At 42.3% G+C, this 18,084-nt stretch overlaps 1 protein-coding gene across 1 annotated transcript in view; it reads right to left on the bottom strand.

The window, feature by feature from the left end:
* ITSN1 (intersectin 1) overlaps positions 1 to 18,084 on the bottom strand; it is a 218,383-nt gene that overhangs the window by 59,255 nt on the left and 141,044 nt on the right. The window contains exons 20-24 of the mRNA XM_047099240.1: positions 17,055 to 17,069; positions 9,722 to 9,969; positions 7,259 to 7,418; positions 3,659 to 3,864; positions 2,784 to 2,866 (exon numbers count right to left, since the gene is read on the bottom strand). Coding sequence (XP_046955196.1) covers positions 2,784 to 2,866; positions 3,659 to 3,864; positions 7,259 to 7,418; positions 9,722 to 9,969; positions 17,055 to 17,069 — 712 coding nt within the window. The remainder of the gene's footprint in view (positions 1 to 2,783; positions 2,867 to 3,658; positions 3,865 to 7,258; positions 7,419 to 9,721; positions 9,970 to 17,054; positions 17,070 to 18,084) is intronic.

Below are 18,084 nucleotides of genomic sequence, written 5' to 3'. Positions count from 1 at the left end.
ATGATGGATGATGCAGGTTTCTCACTAAACCTTCATGTGGAGCCCTTACATTCACAGCCTACTGTTAATTACTAGGCAGAAATTCAGTATGGAGGAATCCTTTTGGCTAATTATAAGGGCCTCTGCGGGAGGTACTAATGAAAGCTATAACAAACACAAAAAAACACAAACACCCTAATGCGTGTGCTAACATGGGCAGCTCTACAACGTGGGAGAGCCCTCCAAGGGCGGCCTCAAATTCAGCAGTGCTGACCTGCGACTGCTGGCGAGCACGGACCCCACGGCAGACACAAGGTCATCCAAACGTGCAAGGGAGAACAGAAGACTCTCTGTCTTTAGCCCTCCAGTGCTGCTAACACCCACCTCCACAGTGAAAACGTGGAAAAATGATTTCCCACACACGGAAATCAAAGTCTGGCAGTTTTGCTAAGGACATTCTTTTTCTCACTAATATATTCCTTTTTCTGGTTTCTCAATATTCTGACCTTTCCCTTTTCATTTTGCTCTGTTCCTTGCTCCTTTGCTCGTGTTTGGCCATGTAAGATAGGATCCCTGGCAAATCCAGACTTTCCCCAGTGATTCTTGCACTGAAAAGTCACTTGCTCAAAAACAGATCCGCATTTTGAAGTAACTTGCAAAATGTTTAAGAAACTTCAGAAGCATGAACTCTGGCTGAACTTGCTGCTGCACTACGGGATACCAAGGAGACTGCAAAGACTGTGGCATTGCTTGCCCTGCTACGTACCCAGGAATCTGAGGCTCCCGCAGGGCTCCGTGAGAGCTGGGAGCCAGGACGGTGGCCACACAGTGGCCCTCAGACCCTCCTCTAGAGACGTTTTAACACAGGGCACTGGCCGTTCCCATGCCGGTATATTCTAAGAGCTGTGCCAATGGACAATCTAACTTGGTTTATGGTTTACTTGAAATGGGATTACCTTTGGTTCAGTATTAATAAGGGGCCCGTTATTATATGTAAATAGCTTTCCTCAGAACTTCAAATGCCAAGTGCTCCCGCATGGCTCCTGAATGCCCTCAGTCTCTCCTAGCATTTCCTAATGCACCTAAAGTCACCTCACAAGGGATGTAGTCATTGTCACCTAAGATTAGAATTTCTCTTCTGTTACTCAACTTTAAACAATGTGTTGGCTCACCTGTGACCTATATAGTGGGGCCTCAAGGGATGAGGCCTCTGCACAGGTTTCAAAACAAATCAGCATTCATCAACACTGCTCGTACATGAGCATGCTTGCTGCATTAAGGGACTCTGTGTTGACCATCCAGAGACTGAAGCAAACAGGAAGTAACAGTAGCAGATACCTACTGACCTTTCTCCTAAATGCTTTACACAAATTATCTCCTTATCCTGTAATGGTTTCCTACCTGAAGGGGCGGTCCTTACGCCCACTTTACAGATGAGGAAGTGGAGGCAGGACCAAAGTTACATGGCTACTAGGTGAAGAGCCAGGGTATCAACTTTGGCCTTCTGATGAGACTTAACTAGATATAACACACTGAATTTGGGTGGAATCATGATTTGCTTTATACAATACTGATGTACATGCTATGTTTAAAAAAGAGCTTTTTTTTGCCTTGTTCTGCTCACAGCGGATAAAAAACTCGTTAAGATGACTGATAAGAATGTATACGGATAGAACTATGCCAATGATTGTTTTGGTGGAGATAGCAACAAATGGACGTAACAAAATGTTGGATTTATTCAGTAGTAATGAGGTTTTACCGCTATACCTAGAAACTTATAAACATTTTTGCTTCGAAAATTCCCTTTGAAAAAGTAATCGTGTTACCGTGAGTCTGAAATACCACTAAACCTTATTCCTTGCTGCCTCCACTGAAAAAATTGTCTTAATAACTCTTTTTCACAAGGCAAGCTTTCTAAGGAATGCAACAATCTCATGATGGCAAACAAACTAGAGAGAACACTCTATCTTCATATAACTTCTTCGAGGAACCCATGAAAAATTAGTACACAACTGGGCAGACATCTGCTAGCTACCAACACTGTTCAGACTTGTGGTGGAAAGCGTGTGAAGCGTGGGCAGCATTCTTCAATGAAGACTACGATAATGGCTACACTGAATATAGAAAAGACGTAAGATTTTTACCATTAGAGCCTGGATCATGCGGGTTTTGTGCATTTTAAAATCCATCCCATATATCGGCATATACAATCCTTAGAATTATTTCATGGGGTAAAGACCAGGAAATAAAGCAACTAATTAATAGTGTAATAAGCACTCAAGATGAATTTTTTAGGCCTAAATCATCTGGTGTGGATATTTACAAGGAACAGAAAAATTGAACTTCTCGCTTGCATTTGAGGTAGTAGAAGATGGCTTTGAGGTTGCTGTGACAGACAGCTTTCCTTGACTGTGTAGTTACAGTTTTAAAACAAAACATTTATCTACGAGTCAGGGAGGAACAGACTATATCAAGGGCAGCAATGACCACAATTCAGCGACAGAGATGCTCACAAAACTTGATCCCTAGTCATGCTGATGGGCCTCTTTCAAAAGTCAAAGGGCTCAGAATCAAATAGAATTAGAGGATTCAGTTTTTATGATTAATATATCTGATACTATTTTGAAAGTCCTTTGCTTTTGTAAAGATCTTCACCTTTCATTTTACCTCGGAGTTGAATACACTGAACATAAATTAATGCGATCTATTTTAAAGTGAAATCCAGTCTCTTTCAAACATTTACAGTTTATAGTATGTGATCCCCTCGACCCTTCTAAACAACATAATTGGACTCAGGTTCTCACCTTCTCCCGAAACGGCTGGCTTGGCTGCTGGAGACGCTACTCTCTTTAGACTAGCGGGACTTTCTGAAGAACCAGAATCGATGCTGAAAGAGGTTGGGGGAGAAAGGAGTTTAATTTTTATCTTCAAAGAAAATCATACAAATGACATTGATTTTCCTTTTTATTTTTATTTTTAAGCTGTTTAACGTTTAAACTTTGAGCAATCTACAGCTGAGACAGTTGTTCTTGGGCTAAGTTAAAATACACAAGGTGCACAAGGCATGATTCTAGGCTCACATTCTTGTGTTCCAGCACTTGCAAGGCTGGGTGCACAGTCAGGGTATACTGGTCTATTTCAAAGCCTGAATGATAGATGCCTGTCCAATATTTTTGCTATTTTTTAAAATCTTCTTAAAGCTCATAATTTGCTTTGAACACCTACATGAACGCAATAATTAAACATTCTTTATGTTAAAGGGTCCATGCCATAAGGTTCCTAACAAAAAAAGATAGTTCATTCTTTCCACTGTTTCCCCAAATGCTTTGGGCCTGTGGGTATTCATGTGTACCTGGCCCAGGACTGGGTACTAAGCATGAAGAAAGGCATTATCTGCCAACAAATCCGCAAGAATGTTCAAGGTCTTGGCATAGAATTCCCTCTTACAGAAGTCAATGAAAAACGAGACATACAGGCTTCCACAAGGGAAGAAAAAACTGACATTTATCTGTCAAGAGGCTGCCTTCTGTGGCTGCGTCGTACTCTTAACTTTTGCAGTTAAAAGACCCAGAAGACAAAATAATCCCGCAGCCCTATCTGTGAATCTTAACTAATGCAAGCAGTAACTTAATGTCTAACATTGTTTTCATCTAATAGAAGCAGATAAACACACAAATACCTTGTAGATTTCCTTATGGGCCCTGAAATGAGTTTCACGTAAGACTTGGGGAACCAACCCTTCTGACCTTGAACTTCTCCAAACCACCACATGTCTTGCTGTTCCAGGACGGTGATGACATCATTTTTGTTAAAATTTAAGTGGTTGTCTTTTTTGGCTCTCCAAGGATACAGGGCTTGCGCTTGTAGCCCCTCCACCTTCTCACCCTTGTGTGGAAATACATAAAGGACCTCTCATTACTCTGCGATCTGTTAGCAATTCAGGGCACACGAACACTGGCACGAACACTCCTTTCCAGGAGGTGTACATGGGCACAGCACACACACGGCCACAAAGGACCCTGCTTCAGTGCCGCATGGGGCCTGGATGCTTCACCGTCTCTTAGTGATCACTTAGTTTCAAAAGGAGAGGCAAAAACCTGCCAACCTATCCCCAAGCCATTGTGTGGCCATCCAGAGCCCCCTAACTGAACAAGCCAGGAGGTCGTATTTGTTTTGTGGCACCTGGCTGTGTGCCTTTTACATTTGGTTCTATTTTAACCCCCCACGTTGCCCAGGGCCCCCCTCCCCCATTTCCAATGTTTGGTGAAAGATTAATCAATACTGGAGCAGAAATCTTACAGAGTCTCAAAGGATAATTAACTGATATCTTCGTCTGGGTGGGCACAGGAAAAGATGCCCTGCGTTGGACTGTGCTTGTTTTAGCTCCTTTTTAGAGACACAGCGGTTTGGCTGGCATAGATCGACGGTAATCCATCACAAACATCTACACGCAAAGGCCACGTGGGGTTACAAAGATGAATAAAGTGCCACCTCTGCCTCCTCAAAATAATTTAGGGTAAAAGACTTTATTAACCGTAAAGCACTACACTAAAAGGTCAGTATGGTATTATTAGCAAAGACGTCACAAATAACGGGAAAGAGAGAGAGATACACACAGGGACGTGTACCACCTGTCAGAATGAAATCGACTACAAAGAGGCTCCAGCTATTCGCTGTGGGAACAGAGAGAAAAGAGGAATGGCTTGCGCCTGAGGGCAACAGGGAACATTTCACAGAGGAGGCAGCACTGGAGTCGGGCCCTGCAGGACGACAAGGATTTTGCGGGCTAGGGCTTCGGAGGAAGAGCGCTCTGGGCCGAGGGCACAGCACGGGCAGAGGCCTCGAGGTGGTACACGGCCAAGGGTCCAGGAAGTGGAGCACCATTCCGGGGTGCGTGCGGCCTAGTTTCATGGAGGGGTGGAGGAGGAGGTGAGGCTGGAAAGGCAGGGTGAGGCATTTATTATCTTTTTAAAAACTGTAACATAAAACCATCACGATATCGTAAGATAATACAAAAAAAAAAAAAAAAAAAAGACGTCAACATTCAATCATCGATGAAAATGGACAGAAATAAGGACAACGCCCAAAGACAGTTCATTCAGAACCAACCTGTACTTGCCTCTAGAGGACACTTTCCTCTCAACACTGCATTGGGATTACGTACAGAGTATTTATGCCAGGTCGAACAGCCCGGGTGTCCATGTTTACGACTTCTATATCCTCGTCTTCCTGGGTCCTCATGATCTTAAACTGATGACATCCCTACCCCTTTCCATCTCAACTGTACACTCCTTCAAAGCCCTTATGTTCTCCACCTCCCATTCTCCTCTCTGGGGCTCGCAGGAACCGCCCCCCCCACCCGACCCTAACGGCCTGGCAGCCCGCGGCTCTCTTTGCTGCTGAATCCCTCCAGCCTCCACTCATTCATTTCTGGGCCAAGAAGAGACCCCAGGGTCAGCCATTTTGGCTGGATGGGCCCTCCCTGGAATTTCATACACTCTCCTCCTGAAACATCTTCCCTGTCCCTGCCTTGTCAACTTTCCCACGTGGAAATGTCCTAATAACCAGCCTGGGGCCGAACACAGCATGGACTCGGTCCGGCTGGAACCCCAAGCATGTCACTTACCAATTTTGTGACTTGGGACAACTGTTTAATCTCCCTAGGCCTCAGTTTCCACATTATAAAACAGAGACACTTTGGCTTAAGGAGTTTAATAAATGTATCCCTCGTGTTGCTGTGACAGTAATAACTCCAATAGTAGCAGCTTCTATTACTATCGCTATTTCTGGTCCCAAACTGTGAAGTAAGCATCGTTGCAGAAAGTGGAGACAAAGTGCAGAGACGACCAGTTACAGATTCAGGTTCCATCCAGCCAAGCAAACCTTTGCTCTTCGCTCACTTCCAACTGTGTGCACTCTGCCGGCCCTCAGGGTCCCCTCCCAAGGATGCGGCCACCTGACCTTTCTCTCCTTTCTCTCTCTCTGGCCTCTCCTCCCCCTTCCTCTCCCAGAAGAAGGATCCCGTCTTCCTTCTGCAGCTTGAATGTCATTTCCATCCCACACCATTTCGTTCCTGGCGCTCGTCTCTAGTGCTTCCCTCTCTCCTCGGTGCCCTCCCTCCCTGCCACAGAGCTCCTACTTGCTCCCCCTCCACTCCCCCAGCCCTGTGCCACTGGTTTACCCTACTCCTTCCCAGGCCACAAGTACACTCCTCTCGCGGAATGCTCTCTGCCCTGATCCTCACCACCCCCCTTTCTGCAAACGGCAGAGCCGGGACAGAAGCACAGGGAAGGAGCGTGTCCAGCCGCGGGCTCCTGCTCCTCTCCCAGATCGGAGAACACACACGCTCCGCGTATTTTCCATTTACTTGCTCTGTTCTCTCTTTTTTGACGATCTCGCGCATTTCCTCGGAGCCGACCTATGTTCCAACTGCCTGTCAGACGGGACCACCTGGTGCCCCATTTTCATCTTCAACTTAACATGCCTAAAACCCAACTCCTCCCGCCAACTAAAAACCTCTCTCTGTGCCCTCCTTGCTTGTCTTTGAGGCCAAATCCTTTTCTCGATCTGGACCGCGTTCCTTTCCTTTGGCTCCAACGGGCGCGTGTCTCCGTCCTTGGCTGCTGACAGCTCGACGCCCTCGGCTCGAACCTCCCCACAAACCTGCTGTTCTCACGTCAGAAACTGTGCCTGACCCCTGACTGCCTGCCAGATGGGCGTTTGCTCTGTTTGGTTTGGTTATTTATAGACATTTTATTGCTTTAGCTTTATCGTAGTAAGTAAAATACTCCTTTGTTGTATTGGGTAGCAATATTCAGAACAACTACTTTATCCTTTCAGAAACACTTTCTTAGCTGAGCATTTAAGAGCTTCCCATTGACTTATAGTCAGTCAATGTGTTTTCTGATACTCAGTGGTCTCCCCAAATTGACTGGTCTGTGCTTTTCGCCAAACACTCTCCTCTCCTACTTTAAAGCGTCTCCTCACAGACTCTGCTGGCTGCTAGGCTGGCCTGCTCCACTTCCTACTAAAATCGACCCATTGTAAGATGCCACTCAAATGCCACTTCCCTAGTGAAGCTTCCCTGGTCAACCTGTGCGGGAGATCGCCCTCCTCTAAACTCTTCAGGCCCCTCGATGCTGTCGGGAAAATGTGAACCGAATCCCGCACTGCCAACTGCCCCACGTGCATACAAACAACCCGGCCAATAAGCACTTGCCAAATGTGCCGCCACTGTATACAGCATGTATACACACGCACACCCACTGACTGCTCTCACCTGGCCTAACACAGGGGATGGAGACGAGCCCGTGGCCGTGGCTGGAGTGAAGGCTGACCTCTGCCGTAGCTGGCCTGCACTTGGGACGGTGAGTGAGGGCTGGGCTGCCCACGCATCCCAGTTGTCGGTTTCTGGCTTCTCATTCGTGCTGGTGGGCCACCTGGAAGGAAAAGTAGGCCTCCGTGAGAAGTACTTCCTGAGGTGCCAGCTTTTCACCTGCAGCAGATGCAGACGCAGACCCAGTACATTTATGGGGCTTTCTAAAGTTCAGAAACATCTGGGGCACCTGGGTGGCCGAGTCGGCTAAGTGTCAGACTTTGGCTCAGGTGACGATCTCAGAGTGTGTGAGTTCGAGCCTGGCATCGGGCTGTCCCGGCCGTCAGCACACAGGCTGCTTTAGATCCTCTGTCCCCCTCTCTCTCTGCCCCTCACCTGCTCCCCTACATTCTCGCCCTCTCTCAAAAATAAGCAAACATATAAAAAATAAACAGGGGTGCCTGGGTGGCTTAGTCAGTTAAGCATCTGACTTCCGCTCGGGTTATGATCTCACAGTTCATGAGTTTGAGTCCTGCTTTGGGTGAGCTCGAGCCCCAGTCTGGGCTCCGCACTCTGTCTCTCTCTGTCTCTCTGCACCTTGTGGGATTCTTTCAGTCTCACTCTCTGTACCTCACTTACTCACACACTCTCTCTAAAATAAACAAACAATTGAATAAATAAATATTCTTAAAAAAAAAAAAAGGTTCAAGAACATGATGGGGAGGAAAGAGCCTTAGACTTGGGTTTGAATCTGAGCTTCACTAGCGATGAACCTCAGGCAAATTATGATAGTTTCTCTGAATCTTCACTTCTCATTGATAAAATGGGAACAACATTCTGCCACTTTGGTTAGTGGTGAGGGTCACATGAAATATGGGATAGCGTCTCTTTGCAACTCTAAAGCACCAGAGAAGCATCCTCACACAATGATCACGGTCATTTGTAGCAACAACAGTGCAATCAGCAAAAAAGAAGTTACACACCACATTCGAACACATGCCAGTCTGGCAGCTGGTGCTTAACTCCGTTTGTCTGTCCTGTCCATCCTGCTGCAAGCACCAGGCCTATGTCGAGCCACCAGGGTAACTGTAGGTGGAATCCTGACAGTGACCAGTTGTGCTGGGTCTCAGGGGCAGCTTTGATTTTGTGAATTTTTTAATGTTAACTATGTGCATCTGTGTGACTGCAGATCCACATGTAATTTACTTTTTACATCTTTGTAAGACATAAACACATTTGAAAATCAAAATAATTCCTTTGTTGGACTGCACATCCTGATTCTGGGTTTAGAAAATAAGATGCCCCCTAATGACAGCTGGAGAACCGCACAGCACACGTTTATGGAGGAAGACTGTCACAATGACTGGATCACAGCAGAACAAAATCCTGGAAAACACGGTATTTATCTTCTACGTTAACCTAAGCTTCAGTTTTAAAAAGCCCGAACTTTTTAATGAGATCAAGAGAGGAATGGAGAGTTTCAACTTGGAACCATGCTAAAGGAAGGCTACTTCTAAGCAGAAACTAGACAGGGAGGACCTTTCTTAGCACCTTCAACCTTTTACATGAAAATCGGAGCAGGAAAAACTTGCTTTGTCTTACATCCTTCCTTCCACTTCCTCTGCTGTTGGTCACCATGTTCCTTTCTCTGCTCTGTGTGAGCCATCTGATCTGTCTCTAGCAGGACTTGACTCCTTACCTTCCATTTGTTTTTTCTGAAAGATGATTAGGCTTGAAAAAGAAATTACAAGAGTGAAATTACTTATCACTCTTACTTGGATGCTTGCAGAAAATATTTTTAGACAACTGTATGTGTAGATCATGGTCCTGTAACTACAAGTGTGGACAGCAGCTTCCTTTATCATTTCAAACCTCTGCTTACACAGTTTTTAATGCTATTTCCTGATGCCCAAGGGCGTGGCACTCACAATGGCCAAGAGCACACATATCTTTGCTCACAGGTACGTGTGCACAAGACTGATGACAGAGGCAAGCTTTAAAGGAAACAGCTTTCTATCTTATTCAGAACCACATGACTGAATTCAATTTCTGTTTCTGACCAGCAAAAAAGTGCTGTTTACATGCAGGAAATGACTCTATTTGCTGACTGCCCTGGATGTCAAACAGATTATTAGGAAATGGTATTTCTCCATTTCTTCTACAAGAATGAAAGATACAAATTACTGAACGCAACGAGATAACAGGCTTTATTTTGTCCCAGGGCATACCACTGCTGAGCAATGAAATAATTAAATTGAGTTCAGACAGCATAATCCACAATTTGCCAGTAGAGTGGTCAGGGGGAGAGGTAACGAAAATCAGCCTGCTCCTTTACACAGAGGTACAGCCCAAAGCTCTAAGAATACTTTAAAAAGATTACTAAGTGAGGAGTTCAAAAGTCCTCAGGAACAGTGTGTCTATACATACGTGGAGCTGAAATCAGCCCAGTTGTTGGGGGTCGTGGAGGGCTCTGGAGCGGTCACAGCCACAGGAGCGGGGGTCTCACGCACGGCCAGTTTGGGTGCAGGGGTAGAGGTCGTGTCGGGCCCAGGTTTGACTGGAGCAGGAACCTCGTTTTCTGGGATTTTCTCTGCATAGTTTGCAGGGAACCATCCTGTCTTTCCTTTTAATTCTCCTCCAAGCCAGCCCGGTTCTCCAGTTTGGCTTTCATCCACCTGCAGGAAAGTCACAAAGTTTAACACAAGTGGAGCTAAATCAACCCCCGGAAAGACACCACGCTCTCCACCAGGACAAAGCCCCAAGCCTCTGACCCTGGCGCACGCTGCACAGACATTTCTTCACCCTATGCTAGTCTCAGTGTCTGGAAAAACGGTCTCTAAACATTAACTCTAAAAAAACAGTACGTGTTGTAATTGAAGTTCTTTCTTTGTGCTTTTTTAAAGCTTTTTTGTTTCTTTTTCTAGCAATGGTGGTTAAGATAAAGTGACTAAAGTCCTCAGGCTCATAGTTTAAATTTTTAAAGTTCCCTGGAATTGGAAAGTGATCTGATAGCATTCATCACTCAGGAAGTCATGCAGTTATTAAAAAATAATTTAACTAGGGTTTATTATTTAAAATGGAAAGCAAAGGATGTAATCAACAGTAATCAGTATTCTAAAAATCTCTAATGGGGCGCCTGGGTGGCTCAGTCCTTTGAGTGTCTGACTCTTGATTTTGGCTCAGGTCATGACCCCAGGGTCATGGGTTTGGGTCCCAAGTCAGGCTCCGTGCTGAGTATGGAGCCTGCCTGGGATTCATTCTCTCTCTCTCTCTCTCTCTCTCTCTCTCTCCACCCCCCCTCCTCCCACTCTCTCAAATTAAAAAAATAATAATAAATTTTAAAAAAACCTTTAAATATCTCTAATAATTAAGCAGTGTTTGTTCAGCACACAGATAAGAACGATACAAACACAGTCTTAGTTTCCTTGGGAACCAAAGCTGACCTTAAGCCATTTAAAAGCTCCGTAGACACATGATGAGAAAATCCAGAAAGTGGTTATTCACAGCAACACTGAATTTTATTAATAAGGTCCCATAGTTTTCTTTATATAAATTTAACTTTAATGTCCTAAAAGTGCACATGAGAATACAGAAAGCTGCTGTTTAAAACTCTCACAGAGGCTATTTATTACATCAAGTGCTTTTAGTGTTTGCATTTTAATTCAGATTTAAAAAGATCATTCAAAACCACCAGAATGGTTCTACCAATCTTTATGAGTTACCCCCACAATTTTATGAGCCACATGAGAATGACTTTGGAGGAAAATTACATTCACTATTAGAAAACTAATTTCATTACTATATCAAATAAAGGCCTATCAGAGACCTCCTCTTATTTTTATTTCTTAATATTACTGCCTGAGGAGGTAAAACACTGAACACTGCATCAGACATTAATGTTGTTCTTTAGAGATCACAGAAATGAGTTAACAATGACTTTGCAAATATGGGCAAAAATACCAGTTTTCTAGTTCATTCAAATATACAGTAAAAAAAAATAAAAATAAAAAATAAAAATAAATCAAGTCCCAAATTATGGAACCAAACATCTACTATCTGTATTCAGTGCAGAGTAAGCATAATATTTGTTAGCATTCTTGAATTTTAAAACTGCTTGGGGTGGGGTGGAAAAAGCAGATAGGGCTTACTACTTAACTATACATCTGATTTACAAAATATTCAGTAGGTGGATGATCCTTGTACTCTGCTCCACCTCAGGGAACCCTTAATGTCAGGGGCAAAAGCAATTTTTAAAACTGTGAATTCTCGGGGCGCCTGGGTGGCGCAGTCGGTTAAGCGTCCGACTTCAGCCAGGTCACGATCTCGTGGTCCGGGAGTTCGAGCCCCGCGTCAGGCTCTGGGCTGATGGCTCAGAGCCTGGAGCCTGTTTCCGATTCTGTGTCTCCCTCTCTCTCTGCCCCTCCCCCGTTCATGCTCTGTCTCTCTCTGTCCCAAAAATAAATAAACGTTGAAAAAAAAAATAAAAAAAAAAAACTGAATTCTCCAAAAAGGAGTTCCCCGAGATAAACAGCCACACTGCTTCAGAGGTTTTATTTTTTGCTTTATAGTTCTGATATTCTTGCTAACACTTACATCAGATGTGAACACATTAGTCACTTTTCATTCAACTCCCCCACACTGTTTTGTCCTTACGTTCCTTTTTCTGGGCAGCCCCACTCTTTCCCTAGACGAGGATTTAAGATGACATTTTCTTCCACTTGGATTTTATGCTAAACTCAAATGACTAGAAATGCCTTTCTTTCTTCATTTATATTTATTAGTGATTATGACACATTTCAATATTGCCACAGCTTTGCACTGGAAACAGCTGTTTCTAGGCCAAATGGTGCCAGGGGCTCCCCAACTCCTCAGCAAATTCAACAGTCAAGCTCCCATCCCCCTCTACTCATTCTAGGACCAAAGGTGAGCCTAACTCACTAACTTGAGCCTGACACAGTCACTTAGCCTCAAGACAGCAAGGTGTCATCATGATCAGGAGTAGGGCACTGCAATTAGACTGCCCCCCTTTAAATACTAGTTCTACGATTTATTAACTGGGACTGGGCAACCTTCATCTCCTAGTGCCTCAGCTTGTTTGTCTGAAATGGGGATAATAATAGTACCCGTCTTACTAGGGTGGCTATGAGGATTGTTAAATAGTTAAAACCCTGCCTGGCATATGAGAAGTGTTTAATGATAGACTTTTAAAAGCCATCTTTCCTATTGTCCAGCTCTGACTCTGTACTGGAGTTCTCTCATTTGGGCTTTTGTCCTGGTCCTTACCCTCACTTTAGGTAACACTCTCCAGTTCTCGGTATGGGGTGTTCTCTGCTCTAGGAACCTGCCTGGGACCTGTAGGGTCTGCTTTCTTGCCAGCAGTAATCCTCTAGGGGCTGGAGTTCAATCCTTGACCATGGCCTGTCGGAAACTTCGACTAGTCTGTCCAGGTAGGACCTCCTCAAATGTCAGCTGCTTTACTCGATTATGTCCTATAATTTACTGTCATTCCTTCGAGACACAGGGTCTTACCTGGTTAACAAGACTTTTGGTGTTGACATCTAGAACTGGATCTGAAGCCCCAACGAAATGTCCTGCCCTGTGGGCAGGTCTAGCTTGTACCCTAGTTAGCTGATCGCACCCAGCCCCCTTCTCCTGATAAGAACAGAAAGCACACTACAGAAAGTACGCTTCACTGCTGAAAGGAGTTTCATATACTTAAGAAGGGGAGAAGATGCCACATTAGCCTCTTATCTGGTCAAACAAGAGTTTCTCCATCACTCAGGGTAGTAGTGAAATCAGCTGTTCCCTTTTAACCAAGGAAATTCATTGGTCAACTTTGACCAAACAATAGTCTCAATTAGCCTGATTTGTTCTAATAGGAATCCATTAATTTTAATGAATGACTTAATTTTAAGATTCAGAGGATATAATAAAAATTCACTCTTAACATTAAATTAACCACTTAGAAAAAGCACAAAGGTTTCATAGGAAAGGGAGAAATAGTTCCTCCTGGATTTGAGAAACTTTAGCCCAAATGCCAATCCAGTTGTGGAAAGACAGTACATAAGATTAGAATAGAACGAGAACAGTTAGGCACACAAACTTTGTGACATGGCTGGCTATAATGTGGACTTCAACATATATAAAGTAAATTCATTTATTGGTGGCTAAAAGTCAGGGGGTTCTGAAATCTTAACAGTGTTGGTCTTAATACAATTTCACTTAACCAGTCCCACTGCAACACCTCAAAGCATTTGCAGTCAATCTAGTAGAACCTTATCAAAGTGGGAAATGCAAACCCCAGATAGTTCACACCCATCTGGAATGTCACAGATCTAGCATACAAAATGTTAACATACACTGTATGCTGTAGGGCTTGGATGCAACAGTCAAATGCTCATAGCAGCTGTTAGGGTCAAGGACACATGGCTGAAGCCGGATACCATTACATCTCCTCTCTCAAGGCTTCTATGCTTCATGTCTGCTAAATTCATTTGGTAGCCCAAGTATTTCTAAAACCTCTTACTGTGTCACAAAGAAGGGAAATAGAAATTCCCTCTCCCCTCACAATGACACAGAACAAGGACGGCAAAGAGACTTAAACTGTGTACAGACTCAGACCAGCCAGTGTGGCTGTCTAGGATGTGGTAAGGAGTATGGGGGGTAGCACGTGTTTCATGCATTTGCCAGCCTGGAAACAGAACGTTTCCCCCCAAATTTTTGGGTTAGAATATTAAAATAGTTTTCTAAAGCTCTAATCCAGGAAATTCTTCCTCTGTTGTAACTATTCAACCCTGCCCTTGCAGCACAAAAGCAGCTGTAGGCAGTACACAAATGAGTAAGTCTGTGTTCCAATAAAACTTTATGACAAAACAGGCAGTGGGCCACATGTGGACCACTGCTGGAATCGTAATGTACTGGTTCCTCAAAAAGTAAGGATACTATGACCAATTGTTACTAAACAAGCAAGGATACTATGACCAATTGTTACTAAACAAGCCACCCTCAGAAATCGAAGGAAGGCAGGAAAGGAAAGGTATTGACTATATTAAAAAAAAAAAAAAATTCCATCAAGAGGAAAAAAAAAAGAAAAACAATGAATGTAAGAAGATAAACAATCTTCAGAATGAACTGAACTGGTTGAGGGCTGACAACCACTGAAGAGCGTCTTTTTTTTTTTTTTTTTAAAGCTATTTCTAAGACGGTATTTTCCAGAAATGATTTAGGATTAGTCTTGACAGGAAAAAGGCATTAGGTTAGATCAGTGGTTCCTGTTAGTGACTGCCTAACAGAACGAACCACTTGGAGAAGATTTTGAATCCTGTATTTGGAATAAAGTTCCCAGAGTCTCTGGGGGTGAGCCCTGGAATGGGTTGTTTTTTTAAAACTCCTGAGCCGTTCTGATGTACTCAGTCCTACACCACCGGGACCTGCTGAGTTAGATGATCAGCCTGTGCTCTTAAGACAAACTTCAACAAAATGGCAGTGAGCAAAGAAAGGTCTTCTAATTTCTTATGCTATTCCAATGCATTATGGATGTCAAATGTGATTTAGTCATCCTCCAAATACTGCGACCTTCAGATCAGAGATAGGCCACATCAATGTTCACAGTATCTAAGCCCTAGCTATCAAGGTCAAACTCATTTAAGAAGCTTCCATTAAGAAGTTCTTCCCTGAGCATATCGGCTCATTCGGATTCCTTTCCTCTTAAGTTCCTAGCAGAGTTAGTAAGAATTCCCTGAGAACTTCATCAGGCATTGGCTTTTTCATGTGTTTCTTCCTACCTTTCTAAAAAGATTTGAAACATCAATGGCAGACATCCTCTTGTATTTCTTTATATTATGAACAATATTTAGAATAGGATGATATATAAGACAGCACTTTAATTTTTGTTAACCATGAAAACTTTTTTTTGGAGAAAACTGGACACCAAGTTTTTTCAAGAACAAAATACTTTTTAGAGCTCCCTCCAACACTGCCTATGCTAAAAAAAGGATATGTTAGGTTTTTTTAATCTAACCAGTATAGTCAGCTATTTTTTAAGGAAGTTTGAGAAATCTGAGAATCTTATGATTACTGTGCCCACAAAAATAAGTGAACTCCTGATTATTCAACTAAGAGATTGATAGTAATGTTCTACTACATATTTTCATGACCATGTTTCTTGACCTCAAACTGTAGGGAATAAAAAATCTGTTACTATCCCATGTCAATTTCTGTAGTTTTTGCACTGACTGTTAACCTCAGGAAGATAATCTAGTTGAGTGTCATTTGGGGTGTCATGTTACATTGTGTGCTATAAAATGAAGACACTGCTGCTGTCCCTTCAGCAAGCCAGTAAATTATGCCCAGCAGTACACATTCCACATTTCATTGTATATTTGGGATGTCTGAGATAGATAAAGCAAACACCATTCCAGTACTGGGTGGACATTCTCTGTTATACTTGTCAAAGTTGGATTAATTCCAGTGTTTCATTTAAAAATTACAAATGTTGATACATTTGTAAGTATGAAAATAATACAAAAGTACGAAAAATTAAACATGAAGACCCCTCTTTACTGCCCAGCAGGAACCAATGTTAATGGTTTCATGTCTGTACTTCAGGACTCGAACTACATACACAAAAACATTCACATGTACACACACACACACACACACACACAATATTTTATTTAACCAAAATGCAATTACACTGTGCATATTGTTTCTGCTTTTTTTTTTTTTTTACTGGTGAGCTTATCTGTATATGTAGATCTATACGATTTTTTAAAAACATCTTGATCATACTGTTTAGCTATATCATAATTTATTCAAACTACTCCCTTGCTATACTGGGATGTTCCTTTTTTGCTTTTACCAACAATGCTGCAGTGAAGATCCACATGCACATATATTTGTGCAAATGCCAAAAAACAGTCTAACGGAGGGAGAATAACAGAATTTCTGGGTCAAGGGGAATAAGAATTTGAAATTTGAATAGGCATTGTCGAATTGCTTCTCAAATAGCTTAGCCAATTCATACAATCGTGCTGACGGTGTATATTACAACTACTTTCCTACACTTTTGACAAAGCGGGATATTACCAAACTTTTAAATTTGCTCAGTTGAGAAATGAAAAATGCTGTTTTTTTCTTAACCTGCATTTCCTGATCGCCAATGAGATAAAGCCTCTTTTTATATATTTTTAAAATCATTTGCTTTTCTTCTTTTTACCATCTCCTCATATCCTTGGACAACTTTTATAATTTGTGGGTTTCTTTCATATTAACTTTTTGGAGTCTTTATTATGGATGTATTTTGCAGTATACAAGTATAAATTATTTTACATTGTCAAATCTGTCCATTTTTATCATTTATGGCTTCTGGTTTTAGCTCAAAAAGGTATTTCTTTGCCGGGAAATTATTCCAATATTCTCCTTTAAAAAAATTAAGAATTTTATCTTCTAAGCTTAAACTACCTGGAACTTAATTTTTGTCTGTACTCTGAGACAGAGACTTGACCTTATAATTGCCAAATACACAGCCTTCAAGTTAGTCCTTAAATGGAATCTAGCACAGAGAAATCTGGTACACATACTTTTATACCTCTTTTTTCTCTGTTTTCTTTTTTAAGCACAACCTACTGTACAAACTCAAAACATGTTTCTACTTCCACGATAACACCCAAAGGTATGCGTACTTACACAGAATCAAAGCGACTTAAAAGAAGAAAACACTTAATGAGATGTAGACTTCCTGACAGTTACATAGACTTACCCATTCCCCTTTAACCTCCACCAGGAAAGCAAAGGTTTGAAAGCAAGGCAAAATATGTTTAATGAAATGTTTTATTTTTACAGTATATCTAAACTCTATTCATCTAGTCAAGAGGGTGGTTAACTAGCCAATTTGAGGAAAAGTATCATTGTAACAAGACTATGTTTCCAAAGAATACCAATATTTTCTCAGTATAGATCATCTGTAACGCTTCTTCATTGTAACATTTTGTAACACTTCCTTATCTCAACAAGAGAACACTACTTTTCTGTACCTGGTGTTGCAACAAAATCCAGTTTCAAAACGTCAGGCTCTTTTTTTTTTTTTTTTCCAGTGTAAAAAAACAAAAAAACACGCTTTGTTATGAGGCCCTATCTGATGTCACCTTGTACTCTCACAAGTTTTAGATTCCTGGTGTCATATTTTACATATTTTAACAATTCAAATGCTTTAAAAGCCACAATAGTTCAAAGACGAGGCTGCATGAATAAAGCTGCTTCAGGCCTAGCAAACACAGCACAGGAAAGAGTCAGTGGTGACGGGGCGGCCTTGAATCACCGTTCATGTGTATGAGTGCGGTGCCTCCGCCAAAGAGAAAGAGAGGCTCTTTCTGCAAAGAGTGAGTAAGGCTGGCACCCAGGCATTCAAATAGTTTGCTGAATGGAGGCTGGACTATATTTGAAGAGGGTTTGTGACTGTTACGGAGATTCTGACTTGTGAAGAATCTGGATATTTGGTTTTGATTCTCTTATTTCTAGCCCATGACAGGTAAAGAAAAAAACTATCAGAAAAAAGGGAGAAATGATTGATATCTCTGAATACCAAACACACTGTTCTTTCTACATGTTTTGGTTCACTAAAGATCGTGTTTTCTCCACCCAGAGATCTGATGTATACGTGCGAGAGGAACACGTAAGTAAGGGTGCAATGACCTCTACAACGTTTTTAGTCCAAAGACATGTAATACCAGTATGAGAAGCATGCTTATCTCAATCTTTGACTTTCATAGTTCTTTTAAAATTCGGAACCA

The sequence above is a fragment of the Lynx rufus genome, unplaced genomic scaffold (genome assembly GCF_022079265.1).
Source record: "Lynx rufus isolate CCGP_SWC_20201006 ecotype Redwood Valley unplaced genomic scaffold, mLynRuf1.p SCAF_5, whole genome shotgun sequence".
Lineage (NCBI taxonomy): Eukaryota > Metazoa > Chordata > Mammalia > Carnivora > Felidae > Lynx > Lynx rufus.
This window is presented reverse-complemented; position numbering and strand designations above follow the sequence as displayed.